Raw genomic sequence first — 25,764 nt, forward strand, 5'->3', positions numbered from 1 at the left:
CTGCAGGAGTGAAGAATGCCGCCCTGTTTGCTCAATCCACTCCGTGTGATGCCGGCTGGGAGCGCTGCTCCTTTGGAGCGGCTGCGAAGAGGTCCACGGGTCGAAGCTGGCCTCTGCACAACAGAGGTGGGTCGGACCGCTGCCGCCGGCCCCAGTCCGGTCTGAACAGGTCAGGCCGAGCATGGCCGCTCCGCACGTGCCGCAAGGTGAGCTCGTGATGCGATCGGGACGCAGCAGTTAGTGGTCATCTGTTACCCCTAAACAACATTTTTGACGATCATGCTCTTTCGCAAGTGTTTCTTGTTGGCATTATTTTCTAGGCATGCCTGACTGAGAGCATTATGTACTTTCGTGCATATAAAATTTACCAGTCAATCATCAAATTATCGGTATCATATTAATTTATTCGTTTTTTGCTACTTTATCACTTTTATTACTTTTCATATACAAAATATTCGTGATCGCTCTAAGTGTGACCGTTTGGCTGTCGGCAGCGGAGGCCGGGCCGGGCTCTGTGACGCGCGCCCTGTCCACAGCGGAGGCCGGGCCGGGCTCCGTGACGCGCGCTCTGCGGCCGGCGCTGCTGGTGGCCGCCGGCCTGGGACTGCTGCCGTTCCGGCCCGGCGCGGCGCCCGCCGGCCGCTGGTGGTGCTCGCTGGCGGCGCTGCGCAGCGCGCTCATCTCGGCGGCGGCACTGGCGCTGCTGGTGGTGGACGCAGCGCGCGCCCGGCCGGCCGGCGCGTGGCGGCCCTCGGGCGCGGCGCGCGTGTTCCTGCGGCTGCGCCAGCTGCACGGCCCGCTGCTCTGGGCCGGCACCGTGCTCTGGGTGTGGCGGCGCCCGCCGCGACTGATCACATTCTTTGACGCCTGTCGCCGGCACGAAGCGGTGTTCGGAGCTCTCGACCTGCGCTCGTCCGCTCGCTACGTGCGCCGTTTCGTCACCAGCATTCTGGTCATTGAGGCTTTCTATGTGGTGATGATTTTCGTTCACGCGGCAGAGGTGCCGACCTGGCGGCAGCTGCTCTCACTGATCCCACTGCTCTGCGTCTACGGCGGTGTCATCTTCTGGCTGGTCATCTTCATCGGCTGCTGCCGGTGCGTGCAGGAGGCGCTCGCCGCGCTGGACGGACGTCTGCAGGAGGCGCTGGACGGGCGCCCGGGGGAGGCGGTCAGCAGCGCGGCCGCTCCGCGCCTGTGTCACCTGGTGCTCCAGCACGGCCAGCTCTGCCGGCTGGTGGAGCTGCTGTCGGAGACGTTCGGCGGTTTCGTGGCGTTCTACCTGTGCATGCTGCAGCTGGACGTGGCTCTGACGGTGTACCTGAACCTGCGGGCGCTCTCGGCGCCGGCCGGCGGCGGCAGCGCGCTGCCGGCGCTGCTGCTGAAGAACGTGCTGACGCCGCTGCCGCTGGTGCTGCTGCGGCTGGCCGCCGCCGCCGGGGACGGTGTGGGACGGCAGACGCGCCGGGCGGCCGGGCTGCTGCGGCGCCGCCTGCCGGCCGCCGAGTGGCACCTAGCCGAGCTGCTGCACCTGCTGGAGGGACAGCAGGCCGCCGCCGACCTGGCCGGCTACTTCACACTGGACAACACATTCTTCGTCCAGAGCATGAAGGACATCATCACCCTGGTGATAGTCATGGCGCAGTTTGAGCTGGCTTAGAGCTGCGCGCGGGGTATGCAACTCGAGTTCCAGTTGCACATCAGTCTGCAATGACCCACGGAAATTAGCACTGCTTTACTCGTATGTGCATTGTGCAGTTGCGCTGGTCACCGCGTCGTCTTGAGCTGTGACATCTCCAGTTCCTTGCGTGGTCGTGGATAATTATAGATCGCGACACAGTTAAACATATCCTAGAAAAATCAGATTGTTTGCGCGTACGAAGTTCCTCCTTATTCGGCATATACAAAGACGCCTACCGAGGAAGTTTCAGCTGGATGATTGGTGGCTGGTATCATTCATACTACGCCGGTGAGATAGCACGCTAGAGTGTGTAGTATGTACGTACTCGTATGTAGTGTCGTGTGAGTCATCGTCTTCGTGTTCTGCTACATTTGAAGCCCCACTCTCCTTCCCACTTGCACGTCTCTATGTTCCTTGCATGGTGACCCTGAGTCCATCACACCAATAACGCCTCACCCGGAACATCCTTTTTATTCCAAAAATGTAGTCATCTGCATAAGTAGCATCATTATCATATGCTTAAGACATAGGTACAATGATTTACGATCGATTTCGGAGAAACTTGTGCGGCAGCGAAGCTGAGGCGAGCAGAGCTCTGGCCGTGATGTCTCGTGGAAGGGTCGCAGGCCGGGCGGTTCGCGGCACCGGCTCTCCCGGTGTTGGTAACAGAAGACCCCTCCCGACGGACATGGAGATGTCCGTCTAGCCCGTCATCATTTCCATGAACTCTGTCGAAATCAGTTTAGACATTCAGTGATGTAGCATACAACGGTACACGATTTTACTGAGGTTCCGGAAGACAGTCCGTTATGCATTTTGTTCGGTTAGTTCCCATACCTCGTGTAGTTGAGGTATTGTTATAAAAACCCACGAGTATCTACGGCATCAACGGCTGACCTTTCATTTCGAGCAATTATATTTGCCTTCGAGTAACCATCCGTTTAGTCGTGTACACTTAAAGGCTAAAGCTCTAATTTTTAGCACACGTATCGTCTTTGCTGCCATGCTAGTGTGGAAACGTTTAATTAATATCTGTTGGGTCTTCTTCTTCTCTCGATTCTGATTGATTATTGATATATGGGGAGATGGAGCGATATCGGGCAATATGAGGCACCATGGGACGCTATGCGGCGATCTGGGGCGCAGTGGGGCGCTGTGGGCGATACTGGACGATATAATTGGACGCTATGGGACGTTATGGGGCGATATGGAGCGATATGGGACGATCTGATGCACTATGAGGCGCTATGAGACGATCTGGGACGCCATGTGTTGACGGATCGTGTGGCGTGCCTCACCGTCGAAGTCGACTGTGCCGGAGCCGTCCGTGTCAATCTCGCCGATGATGTTATCCAGGTCTTCGGCGCTGAGCGTCTCGTCCAGCTCCTTCAGAATGTCCTTCAGCGACGAGGTGGGAATGTAGCCCTTGCCTGTCAGACAGCGGAGGGGGATCAGAATCATCCAGGCTCTCACCCGGACTCAAAATGACGACATTGTAAACGGATTCTTGGCTCAAAATAAAAGTGCTGATTACTGGCTGGAAGGTCGTGCAATTTGTATGAAAGTATGCATGTCAAGTTAGTTTTCTTAAAGACTCCATTAGTGTATTCAGCAATCAGCATATCCAACTAGAATCTAGCTAGTCATATCGCTGGATAAATAGCATAAGATACATCCTAAATTCCAAAACGCATGCTCCTGGACCCTGCGGGACTTTAAGAATTTTCAGAGACTTATCGCAATCGGGGAGCAATGTAATTTTCATCTGTATGTATAGCTGGCCACCATTCTTCTTTTGAGAATGTGCGGAAAAGCGATAATAGCGGGTTTGAGACTATTGTCCGGAAAACTGAGACGGTGATCGCATTTACAATATAACTAGTGCAACGAGTATGGATGCAACCAGGCCTGTTGGGGTGTGTACTAGCAGAAATAATTTTTTCCAGGCTCCCGAATAGAACTCCCGTTTCTAGCGTTAGTATGATGCAATTTATGGTAAGCCTGATCTCGGCCACCGTACAGCCGCTCTCTGCACATATAACAGAAGCAAACGTAGACGATGCGTTGCGCTGTACGACTTAGCAGAGGCACACCCCACACCCCACTGACCGGCCTTCTCGTATATAACGGAGGTATACTATTGGAGGTCGGTGGTTTATAGAGACGGACTTCGCTGGCCGGCCCGGTCGCCTATACGACCCATGTAACGGAGGTGGGCCCCACCCCAGTGACGGGCCGCGTAATAACAGAGGCGGACGGCACTGCCGGTGCGCCGTGTCGTGTAACTGACCGGCCTTGTCGTACAGCCGGAAGGCCTCCTTCAGCTCCTTGGCCATAGCCTCGGCGTCGTCATCGATGATGAACTTGGCGGCGAGAGTGACGAACTCCTCAAACTCCAGCATCCCGGAGCCTGTCGAACGGGGCAGGGCTGTCACTCAGCGAGTCCGGGGGGCTGTCACTCATGACTCAGCTGAGTCCGGAAGGGGGGCCTGTCACTCGTCTGAGTCAGGGGGCTGTCACCCGCCTGTGTCGGGGGGGGAGCTGTCACCAGTCTGTGTCGGGGGGGGGAGGGGCTGTCACTCAGCTGAGTCCGGGGGAAGACTGTCACCCGTCTGAGTCCGTCCGCTGCTATAGGGAGCAGAGACGGAGGAACAGAGAACACGCAAAACGAACCAGCGAGGCTGGTGCAAACTTCTACCGCTCAGAGTCGGAGCGATGTGGTACGTTAAAATAATCATATCGGTCACGGCTGCAGATCCATCCGAGCACTTCATCCTGCTCTATGTATTTTAGAGTCTTTTACACTATGATCTATTGAAAATTGAAATCTAGTCAATGTGGTCTCACGGCAGATTTATGATATACCGGCGGTGACCGGCACCTGGGCCTCATCTCAGTGATCGAATCCTATAAGTAGGGAAGAGGAGTTGGCACCACTGACTGAAGTTATGTCGCAGAAGACGGCGGTTATATGGAGACTTTCTGTTACCAAATTGCCGGATCACGTGGCTACCTCCCGAAGGCACTAATAATGCATGACCATACGCATTGATCCCTGAATGATCTCAGTACCTATACATTGAGTCTGAGGCGAGAGTGGAGCCGCGTTATGCCGCGTGTCCCACCACCGTTCCCGCTCATAGATGTCGCTAGTGTGAAACGCCTGAAGTTAGGCTGTGCCGCAGCGCTCTGAGTCAGGCCGTGCCGCAGCGCTCTGAGTTGGGCTGTGCAGCTGGCGGGCTGGCGCCGCGCCGGCCTTCACGAGGAGGGGGGAGGGGCGGTCGGGGCGCGGAGGACACGACTCACCGTCTGCGTCCACCTCCTCGATAAGCTCCTTGAGTGTCTGGGCGTTGTAGGCCTGGCCCATCATTCTCAGGATGGTGGCCACCACGTCACAGTTGATGGCGCCCTTCTTCTCGTGGTCGAAGCCATCGAAGGCCTTCTTGAGCACTGCAGGAGCAGGTGGTCGTTCCATGTTAAAATCAGAATGGTTTCTGGTGGAATATGGCTATTTACGAGGAATTTCCGCCTTTATATGCGATGAGTTACAATGTGATTAAAGATTGTCATCCCCTCTACAGCTAGTTGTCTGATTACATGCATACATATACCCCAGCTCACCGTAGTATTGACATACATATTACGATGAGTGCCGAGTGCTGAGTGCAAGACAGACCATGCGCGAGGAATTCATATTTTGTCTCACTTTTTTGTCTCTATGACTCGTTTTTCATGGCAAGTTGGTAATTTGCACTACCAGATGATTTGAATAAAAACATGCGTTTTACAATGAATATTAAAGACGCTTAAGTATTTTAGATTAAAAGTGAATTTACTTTATCAAACGGGAAAATGAGGCATGAAACTGGAGTTGATGTGCGTTTAGAGTAAATCTGCTATCCAGTTATCGGCAGTCGGCATGTTAACCCCTAAGTATAGATATCCATTGCCAGTGGATGCATGTGCCTGCCGGGCCTAGGGGATTGGACAGGAGAGTGGAGGGGCTCTATGTCGACCCATGAGCCATGGCCCATTTGGCGAGTGGAGAAAGAACTAAGAGATGATGATGCACATAGCAGAACAAGCTCTTTTTACGCCAATACATATTGGTACCTGTACTAACATTGAACGACTGATAAAAGAGACACATGTTGTTCCCACTGACTCTTTCTGTCGTCAATGAACGAAGTTCAGAAATTCAAATTCAGAACAGGGTAAATTTAATCATGAATTTCTGATAACCGTGGCCCTGGTTGTGTACATATACCGTTGTATTGTAGGTCAACTAAAACATGCTAGCTGGCTGTTTTGCAACCACAGTAGGTACATTGTTGAAAAGCACTCATCGCAGAAATGCATTATGGCTATTGAGTATAACGCCATAATACGAGTATATGGTAAGTTAGTTTTTGGCATTATCAACGTTAACCTTCCAGGCGGTGGGGGGGGGGGCATTTTTTGCCCCCCTTTAGTTTTTTCGATATATCTCGAGAACCGCTGCGCCGATCGTCACCAAACTTTCAGTACCCTCCCGGGAGCAGCTAGCGCACATGGTGACCAAAAATTTTTCCAAAGGCTATGATAGGTTGGCCGCTAATGACGTCAGAGTGACGTCATTTTTGCCATTTTCGACCCAAAAAAAAGGTTTCGCGGGAAGAGCTGTCAGGCCTACAGCTTTAGAGATACAGAAAAATGTTTATGACATAAAAGGTGTGGAATCAAGATGGCTACAAAACTGCCTTTTCGGTTTTTCGAATTTTTTGGATATTGACCCCAAAAAATCAAAAAATAGATTTTTTGAATATAATAGCCAAAAAATCTAAAAAGTTTTTTGAATTTCGAAAAAACGGAATATATGTGATAGCCCCTACCGCCTTCTATCTACATACCAAATTTGAGATCGATACCTCTTTTTTTGGCCAAGTTATAGCGAAAAAACTGTTCAAAATTGATGACGTCAAATTTTCAAACTCAATTTTTAGCAATTCTAGACATCGTAGCGCAAAACAAAGACCACCATTAGACTCCCCGTGACGAGCTACATCAAATCGATACCCATTTTATGCAAAAATATCAACTTTGAAATTTGACCTTTTTTACCTGACCTTGACCTGACCTCCACCAGAAAGTGACCTAAACCGTACCTGATGGTCTTATAACCAACACCATTGAGTTGGAAATGAAAAACTGGCCATAAAACATGCATCGCATAACCTTAGTAAAGTTGGGCTCATGTTCATTTCCACCCTTGGTGACCTTTGGTGACCTGACCTGTGACCTGACCTGATATGACCAGTGATCTCTAATAGCAACATATGTACTAGACAACTGACGCCTTATCGCTGATTTTCGACAAAATGCGTTTTACTCGGTGTTATAGCGCTTTCCCTAGAAGCCCCGTGAACGGTGAAACATTTTATCTTTGACCTGACCTGTGACGTCATCAGTGACCCCGAGGCCAATGAAATTTAGATTCCCTCGACAAATTTGACAGGGCTATCGAACGCCGTTTGAATTTTCCGGATCCGCCCAGTAGTTTCGGAGATACGGGGGGGGGCAAAAAAGTGCCCCCCCCCCACCGCGCGGAAGGTGGCTGGTAGGCCCACCGCCTGCCGGGTTAAATCATGCAGTAAATACATTTAGCGCGGTAAAACTAGCAAGAATGTTGTTTCTGTCACTAAGCTAGGGATACTCATGTTTGCCACTGATTAATTGCAACCATCATTGAGAACCTAACCGTCCGGAAACCAACTGCCATCGCACGATGGCTCTCTCCATCGCCAGTCTTGTGTCGGCAGTCGTCATACACACTCCACTACCACTCTGATAGTTGTGTTCGATGGTGGAGAATGAAAATGAGTGTATGTAGAAAATACAACAAACTATTGGCACTGATCGATCCGATCTGCTCCCGATGGTTCTGACATGAGACACAGCAGACAGACGTGGCCTGCAGACTTTCCGAGTGGCAGGTGTCAAAGCAAGCATGCCCGGGCAGCCAAACAATTGCATTACTTTGCGTCATCGGATATCCGAAGCGATATTACCTTTTTTTACAAACCTTCTTTTTTCTACAAATGTCCATGGGCTTTTCAAGTCGGCGCTTGAGGTGTGCATATTTCGGAGAAAAAAATTCACATGGCATAGGAAGCATTCAGATACTCAACTGATGGGCTGGCATTTGTCCTATTGGTCGAGTGTCTGACTAATTTCGTTACTTTTTGTCATTGTTCTCGTCGTCCGTTATCCTTCTTTATGGAATGCCCTTGATTGACTTTAGGGAATACCTTGCCCATCCTTGCCCTAGAGTCGTAGGTATCCTCAGTCCTCACCAAGGTCCCATCTTATATAAAATGCCGTACTATTCTATTCACGGCATTTGGTAGCATTTACAAATGATACCAGTGCCTTATAAGATGCCGTACTATTCTATTCACGGCATTTGGTAGCATTTACAAATGATACCAGTGCCGACAAAAGGTTATCCGAGTCAACGAAATGATTCTGGAAAAGTCAACGCACGATGGACTGAAATGCGTGAAAATCATTTTGCATTTGCTAGCCGTTTTCTGCAGCTGAACTTCAGCTAGTGCTGCCATATTCATTCCACGGCGTTTATAAGATTGAGCCCAAAAGTGTAGCCTGATTTATGATTATCTTATTTTTTACATACCTATCGAGCACCCTAAAGAGCTTTAATTGCAGAAACAGAGAAAGAGAAAACGAAGGAGCGTAAGACACTCGCCGTAAAGCCTGGCTGAAGGTAAATATGGAGGGTCACGTACAGCGGTAGCCTGCACTTACTGGCAATCTGTTCCTTGTCCAGTTCATCCTGAAAATACAGTCAGGACGGGGGTGAGTCACTCGGGCAGCGGGCTCGTGCCTCACTCGGCAGGGCGCAGTCGGGTCGGACGGACGGGGGTCCACTCTGGCACAACTAACCGGCAGTGGGCTGGGGCAGGGTGGCACTGAGGGGCTCAACCACTTAGTGAAATAACATACAGGTAGACTATGTCTAAAGTGTTAAAAATGGTCTACAGGGACAAACGAGAAATCCACATGCTTGAACGGAACTATGTAATATGAGATGTCTATCATCTACATCGTGTTCTATAGGAAAAAGCATGCATCGTTCTCATTGGTCGTACTCGTATATGACTGAACTGCGGCTGGATACCCGTTTCTAATCTAAGCGTCACTCGTTTTAGGATGTTCACACACTGTCGCTGGCGCAGGGTCCTCACCATGGCGGTTGGTGCGGAGGGCGGTGGTCGGTAGGTGGAGGGCGGTGGGCGGAGGGCGGTCCGGGGCCGGGGCTCGCTCAGACACCACTGCGATCCTCACAGTGCCGTCTGCCGTCCGCCGTGGCCCGGACTATATTTACCGGCGCCGCACTGGGGCACCGGGAGCCGCGCGCGCGCGAGCACCGATTTCCAGTCGTTTGCCGATCGGTAGTAGCGGATCGGGCTCTGAGCTGTTGTGGTTGGCTGACCGGGCCGCGCCGCGGTGGTATCACATGGGAGATACGAGCCGCCCCTAGTCTCACTGGAAGCACCCGGTCCGGTCAATCAGAGGCAGCTCCGCGCGTCGTGAGGCACATACGATTAACGATGGGATACACATTGTGCGCATTTCGTTTTACCTTACCACTGTGTGTAAAATCTGGCAATTAACTCACGCTTGACTCCCTCCCGTTTTTCTGTAATAATCTCACAATACTGCTGTGTTTCATGTTGCTGTGCAACATGAAACCTCTATTGTCCTCGGATACATCACTTTGACACCTCACGTCAGAAGGGAAATTTTATAGATACCTACCATAGGTTGGCCGGAAATGACGTCAGAGTGACCTCATGTTTGGCCGATTTTGATGTAAAACATGTGCTTTATACGGAACTCGCTTTCAAGGGCCCAGTTTTTAAGCAACGATTCCTTTGCATCAGAGGACACAGAATAGATACCTACACAGTAGGTAGGTACACAGGACTATCAAATTGCTGTCTCGGGCATATATCAGGTAACACAGTCACCATGTGTTGTGCGGTACAGTCTATAGGTCAGGTAATACAGTGACCATGTGTTATGTGCAGTACAGTCTATGTATTTATCAGGTAGCACATGTGTTGTGCGGGACAGTCTATATGTCAGGTAATACAGTGATCATGTCACATGTGTTATGCGGTACAGTTAATATATATCAGGTAATACAGTAACCTTGTGTTGTGCGGCACAGTCTAGTTATATGTCAGGTAATACAGTGATCATGTGTTGTGCGGTACAGTCTATATATCGGATAATACAGTGAACATTGTGCGGTACAGTCAATATTTCAGGTAATACAGTCACCATGTGCTGTGCGGTACAGTCTTTACCTATATCGGGTAATACAGTGACCATGTGTTGTGCGGTACAGTCTGCATATCAGGCAATACAGTGATTGTGTGTTGTGCGGTACAGACTATAGTTCAGGTGACTTGGTCACGATATGTTGTGCGGTGCAGGCTGTATATCAGGTAATACAGTCATCGTATTTTGTGCGATAGTCAGTTAAGTACGGTGCAATGTTTCAGGTACTTTAGTTTACATACCTACGTTGTGCCGTTTAGTCTTGACCTTCGCCCCAGTGCGTGGGGGGGGGGATATGTTACCACCCTGTCGTGTTTTTTGCCTGTGAAAAAAAAACAGCGGCGCGAGTATCTTTCTGTACATCAATTTTGGACAATGTGTAAAATTTTTGACCCCAGGTCATGTCAGGTCAGGTCACCAGGTCAAGTTAACTGGCCAAGCCTAAAAAAGTTTGCAATCATGGCTAGGCAGTGTTTGTACGAGAGGTTTTAAACTTGCATTGCATGATGTTATGGGCACCTATAATTTATATATCTCGAATATTTTTTTATATCCGTGACCTAAGGTCAGGACAGTGGCGTGACCTCTTCATTATAAGTCAATGGAGAAAAATGAAAATGCCTCTAGATCCGTGTGTACTGTGTACGCATAGGAACAGTCCAAATATTTCAGAATCACAATGATTTGGACCACCCGTGACGACCAAGGTGTCTTTTATTGCTGATAGCCTCTAGAAAGGTCATCCGAGGCCATTTGAGGCTACAAACATATTTTTGCCAATAACTCCAATAACTCTTTGCCAATGTGTTTGTCTTGTCGAGACGCATCGAATGGTATGCAACATGACAACATTTTGGTCACCACGTGACCTTGACCTGAGGTCAAAATTTGACCTTGACCTTTCCAGGTAAAAATATATGTTTCGAAGCGGCTGAAGGAGAGAAACACGATAGTGCCATTGCCAATTCTTCATCTTTGCTGGTTGATGGTTCAAAAGTTATTCGTGAAAAAAGTTGTATAAAAACAGCTATTTTCACAATATTTGACCTATGGAGGCGGACTATCCCACCTTTAAAGGGACTATCCCACCTTCTAAAATGTTGTTAAAACCAGTTAAATTGTGCCCGACTTTATAGATTGGATGACCAGGAACACGGTTCTGGCATTTATTTTTCATTAAACATCTTAGGCTTCCCATATTCCAAACACAAACTTTCAAATATGTGACGTCACAGCCAGGGGTGTCGATTTTTCAAAATGGTTGGGGGTGCTCACTGGCCACTGCTCAACCCCTGCACCGGGTGAAGAGTTGCAGCTTTGCCATGGGGCACAACCGTACAAGGCACGGTTGGGTAATGGGTATCCCCATTAGGTACTGATAATCCCGGGATTTCCACTAATATTTCCCAAAGGTTGAACGTTCTTCAAAATCATTCTGGTCGTCCTAGTACCTACTTGGCTTCCTCATTACATAAACATCTTTCCGAAAAAAAAACTCGTACATTTGCCAGCAGCTCGGCAGCAGCCCCGGCACCTCTGTAATAAGGTGACAGAAACCGATGACCGCGATTAGCACCGGTGCAGCAGCCACTGCGGTCCGCAGGGGCGGACATTGCGCGGGAGGCAACGGTATAGCTACGAGGCTCCGGCGTTAATCAGACGATCACAATAATCGCTGGAAAAAAATGGCAGGTGATCGCATTTCGATATTTACGGGTTTACGATTTTCCTCACTGGCGTAGCCAGGTGGGCCCGTTAGGCACATGCTCCTCCCCCCCCCCCATCAGGTTCAGGGGCCCATCGGGTTATTCGGGCATGAGGGGCCCTGCGGCGCCAATTGGCCGCCGAGGGTCCACGTTGGCTATATTTGGACTCAGAAGGGCCCCACAGGGCTCGTAAGAACACCTCATGGGCCCACAAGTACTTACATTAAGATCTCCATAAGGGCCCCAAGCCAGCCTCTGAGGGCCACTTGTCGGCCTCTGGGGGTCTTAACCGGCCTATAGGGGGCCAGCTCTAGGAGTTGCACACCCTCCTGTAATGGCCCCACACCCATTTCTCTGAGGGCCCCTATAACGGCGACTGTGAGGGCCCTCACCTGAGCGCCACACCGGCGTCTCTGAGGGCCCCACACCCCTAACTCTGAGGCCCTACACCAATGCCTTTAAAAACCCTACATGGGCGGTTCTGAGGGCCTTTGTCAGTTACCAGCGACCCTGACGGCCCCACACAGGTGACTCGGAGGCTCCCAGCGGCGTCTGAGCGCACCATGCCAGTCTCTGAGAACCCCACAAACTCCTGAAGGCACCGGTGACCTCTTGATATCTTCTTGTCGGCCTATGAAGGGTCCGTTCCGTAACAGCAGTTCTGAGCGCCCCACGCGCGCCTGTGATGGCCCTAAACCAGTGTCTCTGAGAGCCCCCACAACGGCGCCTGTGAGGGCCGTCACCGGCGACTGTGAAGCCCCCACACCGGCGCCTCCAGTCCGAGGGGCCCACATTGCCATATCTGAGGGCCCCACACTAATGCCTCTTAAGGCCCTATATCGGCGGCTCTGAGGGCCCAACATCGTAGCTTCTGAAGGCCCCACAAGTGCGCATGTGACGGCTACCCTGCCACCGGTGACATTTGAAGGCCCCACACCGGCGACCCTGAGGGCCCCATCGGCGTCTGAGTTCGTTCCGGTCTCTAAAGACGACCTCACAGGGTTTCTGAAGGTACCACCGGCCTCTGATGGCCCTTTGCCGGTCTCTGAGGGCCCGTCGCCGGTCTCTGGAGCCCCCTGCCGGCTTGTAAAGGGTACGCGCCAGCAGCTCTAAGGGTCCGACACCCGTGTACGACGGACCCACACCAGTGTTTTTCTCACAGACAATGACAATACAAAAACAATGTAATAAGACCATGGTCTTATTACATTGTTTTTGTATTGTCATTGTCTGTGAGAAAAACGAAATGTCTGACTCTTCTAATCCACACCAGTGTCTTTGCAACTTAACGTCTTTTTTCGCCCTTCTTCTTAAATCTAACTTTTCTTTTCTTTACATCTTTATTTCATGCCTTGTAAATTGCGTACCGTAAAGTGGGGCTATTTGAGACAGCGGGGCTATTTGAGACAGTAGGGTAGTGGTTTAGTAAAATCGCTGTCAAATGAAAACCGTTTGATATTTTTTCGTCATTTTTGCTTAGACTGATGTGGAATTGAACAGTGAATGACCTGAATAACCTTTATGAAAGTTTCGAAAAGTTTTGAAAGAAATTTGGCAGAAAATACGAAGTACAGAAAAACGCACAATTTAAGTTGCTCGAAAAGGACCCCTACCTGCAGCTTAACATAGTTGAAATTTTAACAGCTTCGGCACTGCATCTATCGTTATTACCGTTTTACTTATAGGCTAAGCACATTTTTCATGAAAATATTATACATTGTTAACGTTACTGCCGATTGCGTAACCCATTGTCTCAGAATCCCGATGATGTCCAGCTGGTCAAACCTCAACCGATATGCGAAATGGCTACTGATAATGGTGATGCGATTGCACCCGAGAAGACTTAACACCATCTACTTGAAGTGCATCGAACGTTCGACATGAGCAACACCGGTGAATCGGTCGTGGTCATAAACGTACAATGGGTTCATGTTGGGTACTTTTAGCAGCAAGCAATATTTACATGTTCGTAGTATAACATAATGACCCTATGGTGACCAAACCAGTTATTCTGATGAATATGTGCTTAAAATGTGCTTCATCAGTCACTGACTTAGTCGACAATCAACACATGTCTGCCTTGGTTGACCAAAACACCATTGAAGATTACTTAACACATGAACGTACTGTTAGGTCAGCCCATGCAAGTACTTGATGTGGTAGGGTAACCGGCTAATTGATACAGCATGTAGCGATCGAGGAAAATCGGCATAAAATCAAAACCGGTTAACATTTTTCTGTTATTTCTTCGCATGAAGATGTGCAATTGAACAAGAAATCATGCAGTACATTCACTTAAATGTTTTGGGAAATCTTTTAGCTCGTTTGATTCATTACAGTGTGCTTCATAAGCTAGCAAGCCTGTCTCAAATAGCCCCACCGACTTCCAGTATATCTGTTTTCACGCCACCAGGGTTATATACAAAGACCTTCTTTCAAAATTTTACTGTCTTTGACTTTGAAATGGTACTTAACCCTCGCCCGCACATGGGGGGGGGGGGTGGTTGCCACCCCCCCCAGGTAGTCTTTCTGCTCTGCACTCAACATTTTTAGCGCTAGAACGCTGATTTTTCGTATAGCTGCTCCTCTATCCTTTTTTGATGTCCACTGAAAATTTCAAGTTTCTGTGATTTTTGGTTTCGGAGATATGACCTTGTTTTTCAGGTCATGTCATGACCCAAATGGCCAATTCTCAACATCTTGCGTTTGCCATGGGTCTTGCGAGCTTTTGACACCCTGATTTCGGCCTTTTTTGCCAGTATTACCTCCCACCTATCATGGAACATGTTGTTCGACGATGTACAGGGGTCAAGGTCAGGGTCAAGGTCAACCTAGGTCATCTAAGATAATTGCGTTTTAGGCAAGCTGAATTTACTTTTTTTGAATTTTTTTGACTGCATTTTTGGTAAAAGCTTCTCAGAGCATGATTTCATGTAATATGGACCCAAAAACAATCGGTGCACACATCAGTATACACACAGACACACACAGACATACAAACACATATAATTGACCTTGACCTAACTTGACCTGAAATGACCTCAGCCGCAAAATTCTGGTCGGGTAGTGTGACAAAGAGGTTCTAGCTGGCCTGGCACCAGAAAACAGCATCGTCATCGGTATTTGATAAGCAGCGCACTTGATATCCAACGGTGACCCAAAACAGCAACATTTTTTAGTTTGACCTGACCTGGAAGGTCAATAACTGACCTGAGAAGGTAAAACTGGGTATCATTGGATTCGTCTCTTCCCAAAGAATCTTTTTGGTCTTTACCGCTAAGCTCTATCTCCAACAGGAACGAAATGGCGCGGGGGGGGCAACCCCCCCCCCCCATGTGCGTTCTAGGATGGGAAAATGGCATGTGCGGGCGAGGGTTAATGACCATTCTGTCATTTGAAAGTTTAGTGTCACATCATATTATGATAGCCTTAGCATATAGTGATGCAATTTTATAACCTACCGAAATGAAGCATCCTACGAAAAAGGAAAAGATTGAATACAAAGGAAATATAACTGTCTTTGCAAAAATATTTTTTGCCAGAATGATCCAAATTAAATTTCCAATCGCATGGCGTTTAAAAAATTCTCTCTAGCGTGACCGATTTTCTTCAATTTCTTCGTAACTAGAACTGTCTCAAATAGCCCCACCCTATGGGGCTATTTGAGACAGGCTTTAACTAACAAAATATCCTTAATCATTATTACTAGCTGAACCAAATTACACCTATATGAAAGAGCTCACAGGGAACTACATTTTTGCAATTTACATGCTATAAGAAATATGAACCGTCTTAAAGGGAGAGGCCAAAAACTGTAAAATCCGTTTCAAATAGCCCCACTTTACGGTAATTGTTTTATTTTTAGTAGTGAAAGACTGCAGAACAATTATTTTCCTCAAGCAGAGTTAGTGGGAGTTATTGAGGGACAAAATCATTGGGGGTGCCCGGAAAACCATTGGGGGTGCTCATTTGAGCATTGGGGGTGCTGCAGCACCCCCAAAGGTATACAAATCGACACCCATGGTCACAGCCCAAAATTACCTCCTTCCCCAGGCCACATCACTGTCATAAAGCTGATTCTTTTTACTCTGTAGGCACCACAACAAAGTTCAGACCAAGTTTTAAGCGATTTTTCAACGAACAAACCCATTTAAATCAGAATGACTAAACGAGGTGACGTCACACTAACGGTCGCTCCATGTTGAAGATAGGGCCTTGTACAAGGCCCATTTTCAAATGAAGGGAACGAATTTCTTCAACACCAAGAGGCCGCGGGGGTTGCAACCTACATAGATAGTGGTTTCTGAACCTCGCCGCAAACTTGGCTATCTCAACTCAAACCCCATGTTAAAGGGACTATCCCACCCATAGGCGGCGGAACGGGGGGGGGGCACCGGGGCACCGTGCCCCCCCTTGAATTCTGCAAGGGGGGCACCAATAGCAAGGTGCCCCCCTTAAATTTGATGTATTAGTACCAGGGGCGGATTCGGGAAAACTCTAAGGGGAGGTTCATGAATCGAAGTGGTGCCCCTACCTATGCCCAAAATTAAAACCTCAACGGATTTCGGCCACTTAATTTTGGTGGTGCCCTATTTTCAGTTTTTTTTTCTTTATTTTTGGTTAGTCATGTGATGACTGGTGCCCCTGCTAAGCCGCTGGTGCCCCTGGAAAGACTGTGTGGTACCTACCTACCCTGCCCCCTGACAAGCCTACGGTGGGCCCTGACATGACTTAGGTGCCCATGGGCCCTGACAGGCCCGTGGTGCCCCTGAAAGGCCTGTGGTGTCCTTGCTAGGCCTGTGGTGTCCCTGGCCGGGCCTTGGCAGGTTTGTGGTGCCCCTGTTAGAACGCAGGTGCCCTTGACAGGTTTGTGGTGCCTCTGACAATCCTAAATTGCCAACGACAGGCTTGTGGTGCCCTTGACAGGCCCATGGTGCCCTTGCGAAGCCGGTGGTTCCCCTGCGAAGCCGATAGTGTCCCTGACAGGCCTCTGGTGCCCCTGGCAGGTCTGTGGTGCCCCTGGAAGACCTGTAGTGCTTTTGCTAGGCCGATGGTGCTCCTGACAGGCCTGTGGTGCCACTGACAGGCCCGTGGTGCCCCTGCTAGGCCTTTGGCACCCCTGGCGGGCCTGTGGTGCCCCTGTCGGCTGTCAGGCCTGTGGTGCTCCTGGCAGGCATGTGGTGACCCCAGGCCCTAAGTCATGACCCATGTGACCTCCACCCTGGGATTCGCCACTGATTAGTACTGCGATGGCTTCTTGGGAATTATACATGTAGGATAAATGGAATTTATCAAACGACAATAAGGAAGAGACAAACACATAGGTACTTGAGGATCAGCTTAAAGTTAACCACACATACGGGCAGGGGTGTAATTTTCCTAAAATGATTGTGGGTGCCCAGCTGTAGGGGCGCCCGGCGCCAGGCCGTTTTGGGGCGCGATAGATATTCTTTATGTGGGAGCCTAAATTAACACCGAATTTGATAACATTGCTAGCCGAATGGCGCTTCAAGTGACGTGTCTGACTAAGCAAATACACGCTTAAAAGTGGAAACTGATCGGAAGGACGTAAAAAATATGTAGAGAGGCGCCATCCAGTAGGAGGGGCACCAAATGTGGAGGCGCCAGACGGTTACGACTTACGAGGGCGCCGTGAGACGATGAAAAGGGCGCCATTCTCTTAGGAGGGCGCCGAGTGATTGAAAACGCTATGTGGTCCAGGGGCGCTAAGAGGCCAGAAGGGCGCCGCACAGTCAGTAGTGCTACGTTGGTGGGGACGTGGGGGCGCCAGATGGTTACGAGGGCGCCTTGAGATCATGAAAAGGGCGCCATTCTCGTAAAAGGGTGCCGAGTGATTGAAAACGCTATATGTGGTTCAGGGGCGCTGAGAGGCCAGAAGGGCGCCGAATAGTCGAGGGATGCACGGTGAACAGAGACCTAAGGACGCGAGACGGTCAGGAGGGCGCCGTTAGACCATGAGAATGGCGCGGTGCTGTCAAAAGTGCGCCATTCTCCCAGAAGGGCGCCGAGTGATCAAAAACGCCTATCCATGAACGCGAGACGGTCAGGAGGACGCCGTTAGAGCATGCGAAGGGCACCGTGCTCTCGAAAGGACGCTTGCAGCCTTGTAAAAGACTTGTGGGTGCTTTTTCATCATTGTGGGGGCATACTTCAGGATTGTGGGTGCATATGCCCCCACAAAGAGATATAAAATTAGGTACACCCCTGCATACGGGGGTGAACTGCCATTTTCGTTTAGTAAAAAAAAAAAATTATCGTGTCAGGGCTGTGACGAAAAATAAGTGGCCTAAATCCGATGAGAAAATAGGATTTGGGGGTACCCTAGGTTTGGCTCCTTGAGCCATGGTGCCCCCCCTTGTCTCAAATCGTTCCGCCGCCTATGATCCCACCTTTAACATGGGGTTTGAGTTGAGATAGCCAAGTTTGCGGCGAGGTTCAGAAACCACTATCTATCTAGGTTGCAACCCCCGCGGCCTCTTGGTGTTGAAGAAATTCGTTCCCTTCATTTGAAAATGGGCCTTGCGCAAGGCCCTATCTTCAACATGGAGCGACCGTTAGTGTGACGTCACCTCGTTTAGGCATTCTGATTTAAATGGGTTTGTTCGTTGAAAAATCGCTTAAAACTTGGTCTGAACTTTGTTGTGCCTACAGAGTAAAAAGAATCAGCTTTATGACAGTAATGTGGCCTGGGGAAGGAGGTAATTTTGGGCTGTGACGTCACATATTTTAAAGTTTGTGTTTGGAATATGGGAAGCCTAAGATGTTTAATGAAAAATAAATGCCAGAGCCGTGTTCCTGGTCATCCAATCTACCAGTATAACGCCTTTTGGGGCGACTAACGGAGCGAGCGAGAGGGTGACCCTTGCACGTGCGAAATTTTGAGGGGGTACTTCCAGCTGACTTATGCACGGCACCCTACTAGGTAACCGGTCTCTAGCGATGTGCCAAATTTGAGCACAATCGGCCCAGCCGTTCTCGAGATCTGGAAGCGGCATCCTGCACGTGCGCACGTGCAAAATGGGTCCCAACTGACTTGTGCACGGCACCCTACTAACCGGTCCCTAACTGTGCACCAAATTTGAGCGCAATCGGTCGAGCCGTTCTCGAGATCTGGAAACGACCCCTACACGTGCGCACGTGCAGCAGCACCCCAACTCTGGCACATGGATGTGCATTGCCTAGTGGGTGCCTACCTACATGCCAACTTTCAGCGCAATCGGCCAAGTAGTTACCGAGATATTGCAACAATTACAAAAGTGACACCTCTTCGTTTTGCACGTGGCACGTGCATAAGGGGTCACCCACATGCATCGGGAATAGTCCAATACTTGGTAGAAGGAATGAAGCTACCCTACAAAAATTACCGCGTGTAAATCGGTCAAGTGGTTGCTGAGTTATAAGCGTCGCAGAATCGTGACCACGGCCGGCCGGCCGGCCGCTCATAGTCATAAATTTCCGTTATTCTACGTAAGACTCCGCTCGCTTCGCTCGCTCCGTAATAAAGTCGGGCACAATTTAACTAGTTTTAACAGCATTTTAGGTGGGATAGTTCCTTTAACCGTTGACCTGAGGTCAATTTTGATAATGACCTAATCAAAAGAAGAGTTCAAAAGCTATCGATTGCTTTTCCATGCGTTTTTCTAGCTATCATAGTTCCTGAGATAACTGCATGTTTTCTGAAAAATATAATGACTTTTGGCAAATTTTGACCTTTGATGACCTCCAGTGACCCCAATATCGCTCTAAGATGAAAAATGACCAAATACTTTCAAACGTACGCATTGAGAGCTATCGACTGCTTTTTACCGCGTCTTTCTAGCCCTCTTAGTTTTTGAGTTAGAGGTGGGTGGTACTGGTAACATACGCCAACCCCACTATGGCGAAGTTGGCTGAGACCGCCACTGGGGTGCGGGTTAACCCGCGCCCCGCTGGGCTATTCAGCCATACGCGCCCTGCTGGGGGTGGGGAGGGGGGGGGGCAGATCTGTCTTCCGAACCGATCGATGGTCGTAAAAAGACGGGGAAAACAGCAATCGAAAGCTCTCAACAAGGCGGATCTTAAGAGTCCAAATTTTTAGCTTAAGTAGGTCAGAGGTCAGGTCAAGGTCAGGTCAAGTGTACAAAATGCAAGTTTCTACAGTATCGGCCTTGCACCGTAGTTGCCGACGAATGGACTGAGACTGATTGCCCAAAACGTGTTCTTAGGCTACCAAGACAATATTCGTTGCATAAGATATCATTCAAATGTCAAGGTTAAGGTCAGGTCAGGTCAGGTCACCAAAAACAAAATATAGAAAAGGGCATGTGCGACACATGTTTTATGGGTCATTTTATTCGTAGAATTCAATAGGCACACTCAATAAGTGATATAGACCACCTCTGGATGAATTTCAGGTCAAGGTCAGGTGAAGGTCGGGTCAAGTGAGGTCAAATTTTGAAGTTGATTGTTAAGGACTAAAAAGGTGTCTATCTGATGCAGTTTTTCACGGTGAATCGAATGGTGCTATTTTTGTTTCCGTACGAGGCCTAGAACTTCCAAAAATCTCTTTAAAAAAAAAATTGTGTCGTGACGTCATAAAATTTTGGATAACTCCCACATTTTTGAATCGATTCTTCTAAAAATTGGTATGTAGGTGCGGGCGATAGTTAACTACACATAATTAAATTCGGCCAGCATGTGTTTTTATAGTAATTCCGAGTCCGTCCATCCGACAGAGAAGAATTAAAATGTTGTGCTGAAGTGAGCGGTCGGGGCCGGGCCGGAGGGAAACCTGCTGTGGGGAGCGCCGTGCCGCCTATCCCTCACTTGGAAATCTGCACTGAATGACGAGGACCAAGTCAGCGCCGACCGCGGGATGGAAAATCCAGACCAGGGTAATGTCAGTTTCACACTAGCATATGCATATCATTTGCAGATGCTATGCTGGGGTAGTCACACCAACATGTGATTACGGCATACTGCATGTACTACCTATCCGTAGGGGAGAGTGGGGAAAGATGCCCAGGGTTTGACTATGTCATATATTATTCGAAAATGACGATCGGAAAGCAAAAACTTGGAGTTTCAACGGAAGCCGACATCATTTTTCTCCAAAAATATCACTCTTTCGTGCCTGAAATATGATAACTCTTTTTGCTATGAAGCATTTTCCTGAAGAAGTGAAAGGGGGCATCTTACCCCACAGGGTGGGAAAGACGCCCCTGGCGTTGGGTAAGATGCCCCTTGCACTATAAGTGACATAAATAGGCAGGTGAATCGCCTGAACGAATCAGTAGTCCCTCCAAGCCTGCAGTAGCCACCAAACGTCATCGTAAGGGCCCTCAAAAGTGGTCGTAAGGGGCTTCAGAGGTCATCGTTAGGGTCATCATAGTCCAGTGCGGCCAAACAAGCTTCCGTGGTGGCGTTCGGAGACCACTGTGGGGCCCTTATAGGTCTTTATGATGCTTGAGGGCCCTCGAGCCCATCGTAGGGACCTCAGATGCCAGCGCGGCCCGTGGAGCCAACGTAGGAGCCCTCAAAGGATGTCGCGAGGGGCCCTGGAGCCAATAATGGGGCCCACAGAGGCCATCGTGAGGGCTCTCAGAGTCAGCTGCCGCCCAAAAAAACGCTGTGTGGGCCGAAAGACCGGCATGGGGAGCACCCGACAGTACCGGACTCTCAATAGTCCCAGATCGGCTTTTGTCTCTCATCACAAGTATGTAATAAATGATTTGACGGGCTGCTTGAAGGGCAGCCTACGGATTTAGGGGGGCGTCTTTCCCCATCAGGACAGGGGGCATCTTACCCCAAGGTACCGAAGTAACATTAAATCAGCACCATTTGTTAGCCATAAAACTACACTACACCCTGAAACAAACTGTTTGGGACACAGAACACGCATGTTAATGCATCACGACTATAGCAAGGGACGCAAAAATTATCTACCGTCTTTGATATTTGCAATGTTTTGACGTCAAAATATTTTTTGAAAGCAGCAAATAAAAAACATGCAATCACCAGCCAGCCGTTTCCCAACTGAGCTTCGCAAATTTTTGTGCAGTTTACAAGGCAGGCTTCCGCTTTACGCTAAGAACATTAATTTCCAGGTTCGATTCTTTGTTTCCCCGCTAGAGGGGGTGGGGCGTCTTTCCCACCCTGGGCATCTTACCCCACTCTCCCCTATCCCCAACGTCGAACATTCATCGAAGGTATGCAGGTACTTACATCTATGTGTACTGCGACTGCGATATATCGACATAGTCCGAACAGTAAGCGATTTGTAGCCAAGAAGCAAACGAGTAATACAACCCACAAACATTGTTTGGCATGTGTAACTTATTTCTAAGACGTCTTAACCCTCGCCGGCACAGGCCATTTTGCGTCCTTCGACGGCACAAGGTGGGGGGGGGGGGGGGGGGTTGGTACGACCCCCCTCGCGTTTGGCCCCTGATCGAGCTAGAGCTTCGCGGAAAAAACGAGCGTGCTGCCCGTCACGAGAGGAGGCCGATGATACCCAATTTTAAGGTCCTAGGTCATCGGGTGACCTTCCAGGTCAGGTCAATGACCCGAAAACCGGGAAAATCGGGACCTGTTAGAAAGTCGTAAAGTGTGGCTGCTATGTGGTTTTCCGGGGTGCTGATCACGAATATCGTGTTAGTTTTGATCAGAGATGATGTCTTTAAGCATTTAGACCAGGTCAGGTCAGGTCAGGTCAGGTCAACCGGTAGGGGTTGTGACGGGTATTCGTAATACGTGTCAACCGCCTCTGACAGCTTCGTAACATGTTACGAAGGCACCAAAACTACTTCGTAGATGTTCAAATGGTTGCTAAATTCGAATTCAGCTCCAAAAACTAGCCCACAAACATGTAAAACTCGAAAAAGTGAACCGAGGTCACCCGAGGTCACCAAAGGTCAATGACCTGGCCTGACCTTCAGGTGACCTTGACACCTACCCTAATGTATGGGAGCAACATCAAATCACATGTCTGAACGTTTGAAACCACGAAAAGCTTGCAAACGCGCGGCTAATGCGAGCCGACATACGCCGAATCGCGATTCCGGCCAAACATGGTCTCGGAAAAGAAGTCACAGGTCAAAGATCATTTGGGGCAGGGTCATTATATTTTCAGGGTAGGTGTAACATTAATCAATGCGAGGGTACTGAAAGTTTCGTCGCGATCAGCCGCTTTTTACGCGAGTTATTCGCGAAAAATCTTAGGGGGGTGCATCAACTTTGCCGGCGAGGGTTAACCCTCGCCGGACCTATTGGTTTTCTACATACGCGCCGGCCGAGGGGGGGGGGGCGGGTACGACCCCCCCCCTCGCCGTTTCGCCCCTGGTGGAGCTAGCGCGTCGCGGAAAAAACGAGCGTGTGCGCCGTTACGAGACGCAGAGATTGGTACCCGATTTTAAGGTCCTAGGTCAACCGGTGACCTCTGAGGTCAGGTCAAGTGCCCCAAGGTACGGTTCAGTTTTTGGTGAATAACTTCGCAAAAAACGGCCGCAGAGCGCCGATTTTGGCAGCATCGTGTTCGTCTCGCTCAGGCGCGTCGACTGATATACTTTTTGTCCCGGTCAGGTCAACTTGGGGTGTTGACCTCAGGTCAAGGTCAGGTCAGCACCCCCAGGTCACGAAGTTGGTCGAAATAGGTCATGTCGCATATCATTCGATTCGGCAGGTCTTCCTGAGTCCATCGGTGGCTTTCTAGACTCGCTAGCTCAATTTGATCAAGAGTTATTGACAAAAAACTAATATGACCTTGATGACGTCATAAATGACGTCACGCAAGGTCAACATTGAAAAAGTGACGCATCTAACCTTGCAAGGAGTGCATAAAATCACGATTCTGTGTGCTTGAGATAGTTGGAGATCGCTCCCGGCGCCAGAATAGCAGTTTTCATTTTTCCCCATTGACTTATAATGGTGAGGTCACGAAAATGACCTGACCTCATATGACCTTTAGGAAAAATCCGAGATATACAAGTTGTGGGACTCATAATGGATACTAGATCCTGCAAGTTTCATTTCCCTGTGACATCTCCTCTGGCAGTGAGAGCGTTGCGAAGTTGCGACATCTGAAGACCGTGCAGAGGTTCACTTATGACGTCATAGGTCAGTGACCTGACCTGACCCAAAAATGCGGTTGGTGTCAAAAGATGCGGCTTGGATCAAAGGTCAGGTATGCCAAGTTTCAGCTCTCTATCGCCAGCGTGTTCGGAGCTATCGCGAAAAAACCCTATGGGGGGGGGGGGGGCGGCACCCGCCCCCCCCTCGGCCGGCGAGGGTTAAGCTCTGAATAGTCAGATGAAATTAACTACATGCCAATATTGAATATGACTAGAAGGCCGCATGTTGCCTAGGACGGAAAACATTCCAATAAATCTGTTATCACATGAAAAATCACTTGAAGGTCCGGTAAGGACGAGCTGGCACATGTATGCATATAGCACGTGGTGCTTGTACCCAGACTCCCAGTGCAACACCATACCACTAGTATGAAGCGCTGGTCAAGACCACTGGACAATTCAGCGCGGTCTATCAGCCGGCCTCCTCCAGTGACGACACGTGCAGCTGCTGATGGTAGGGCGGCGGCGGCGGTGGGCGGACGGTCCGTTTGCCGTGTGGGCCGCGCCCCTCCTCGGCGGCTCCTGTCCACCGGTGCCGCGCCGGCGGCCGGGGGGCGCCCGGGGCGGCCACCGGGCCGCAGACGGCGCCCGCCGCGCGCCACAGCAGCTCCAGCAGCGTCCAGGCGGAGGCGCCCAGCAGCAGGCCCAGCAGGCCGCCCAGCTCCGAGACCAGCTGCTGCAGAGAGCCGGCCCGCTGCTGGCGCACCAGCGCCGCCGTCGGCTCCACCACCACGTTGACAGTGGGCAGCGGCGCGCCCGGGTAGAAGCGGCGCTCCTCGGTGCCGCGGTACTCGGTGACACTGCACGCCGGCGGACAGGCGCACTCGAGCGCCGCCCCCTCCTCCGGAGGTCGGAACAGCCGCTCGTACAGCGCCTCCAGGGCGGAGGCGTTGGCGCAGAGCGGCTGCGGCGGCGGCGGGCCGTCGGCGCCCAGCGAGCGGCAGCCGGCCGCCGCCGCCGCCGCCGCGTGCTCGCAGGCCATCCGGCAGCGCTGCTGGTTGTAGCCGGTCCGGTCGCGGCACGGCTGGCGGCGCAGCGACACGCTGACCGTGTGGGTGGCCGACACGCGCAGCGCCACGTGGTGCGGCCGGCCGCGCTCCCAGGCGGCGGCGGCGCTGACGCTGCGCGAGCCGGCGCCGTAGCGCAGCACGGGCCGTGCGCCGTCGTGCACCAGCACGTCGAACAGCGAGCCGGAGCGCTGCGCGCCGGCCGGCACGTGAAAGTCGAGGCTGAGGCCGCCGTTGCGCTGGACGATGGCGGCCGCGGCCGGGCCGAGCTGCAGCCGGTGGCAGAGCAGCGGCCGGTGCTGGCCCAGCACGAACACGGGCCGCCAGCGGCCCAGCAGCACGGTGTCGTTGCCGCAGACGGGCCGGCAGCAGGTGCGGCCGCCGGCGCGGCAGCGCGCCACCACGCCGGCCAGCGGCGGGTCGGCGGCGCGCACCAGGGCCGCCTGACTGACGGCGCCGGCCGCCCACAGGCGCGACACGGTGGCGCCGGCGGCCGGCAGCGCCCAGCCGGGGCACACGGTCAGGTTGGGCGCCGCGGCGGCCACCACCTGGGTGCTGGAGCGCACCGGCTCCGACAGGTAGTCGAGCACGCTCCTCGAGCCCAGGTAGAGCAGTGCCGTCAGACAGCCGGCGAACATGAGCAGCTTGCCGGCCGTGCGCGCCCGGCGCTCCGAGGGCGCCGCACCGGCCAGCCGCTGCCGCAGCCCCCGGCAGCACATGGGGCCGCGCGGCGGGGTGACAGCTGCAGTAGGAGCTGGACGGGTCCACTGACCAGTGACCAGCCGGGGGTTCCAGCAGGAGCTGACAGCTGCAGTGGGAGCTGGACAGGTCCACTGACCAGCCGGGGGCCAGCGGGCGCTGACGGCCGCACCGCGGACTCACCGACCACCCCTGACAGT

The 25,764-nt window shown here is 51.0% G+C and overlaps 1 protein-coding gene across 1 annotated transcript; it reads right to left on the bottom strand.

The window, feature by feature from the left end:
• Positions 1 to 2,133: 2,133 nt before the first annotated feature.
• On the bottom strand, positions 2,134 to 9,223 carry LOC122377871 (troponin C). The gene is made up of 6 exons (XM_043358389.1): positions 8,923 to 9,223; positions 8,483 to 8,510; positions 4,985 to 5,128; positions 3,969 to 4,088; positions 2,977 to 3,108; positions 2,134 to 2,406 (listed from the first exon to the last, which is right to left on the bottom strand). Exons 1-6 carry the CDS (start codon positions 8,923 to 8,925, stop codon positions 2,381 to 2,383), a joined length of 453 nt encoding a protein of 150 aa, XP_043214324.1. The 5' UTR covers positions 8,926 to 9,223; the 3' UTR covers positions 2,134 to 2,380.
• Between the last annotated feature and the right edge of the window lie 16,541 nt (positions 9,224 to 25,764).

This window comes from Amphibalanus amphitrite, unplaced genomic scaffold, assembly GCF_019059575.1.
Source record: "Amphibalanus amphitrite isolate SeventyFive unplaced genomic scaffold, NRLGWU_Aamphi_draft 000006F_arrow, whole genome shotgun sequence".
Lineage (NCBI taxonomy): Eukaryota > Metazoa > Arthropoda > Thecostraca > Balanomorpha > Balanidae > Amphibalanus > Amphibalanus amphitrite.

Bases quoted from the DNA above. Each gene is read 5' to 3' on its own strand.
- LOC122377871 (XM_043358389.1), bottom strand. The intron at 5,129-8,482 runs GTAAGTGCAGGC...CTGCTCCTGCAG, and splicing joins GGACAAGGAACAGATTGCCA to TGCTCAAGAAGGCCTTCGAT. The intron at 3,109-3,968 runs GTCAGTTACACG...GCTGTCTGACAG, and splicing joins CCGGCTGTACGACAAGGCCG to GCAAGGGCTACATTCCCACC.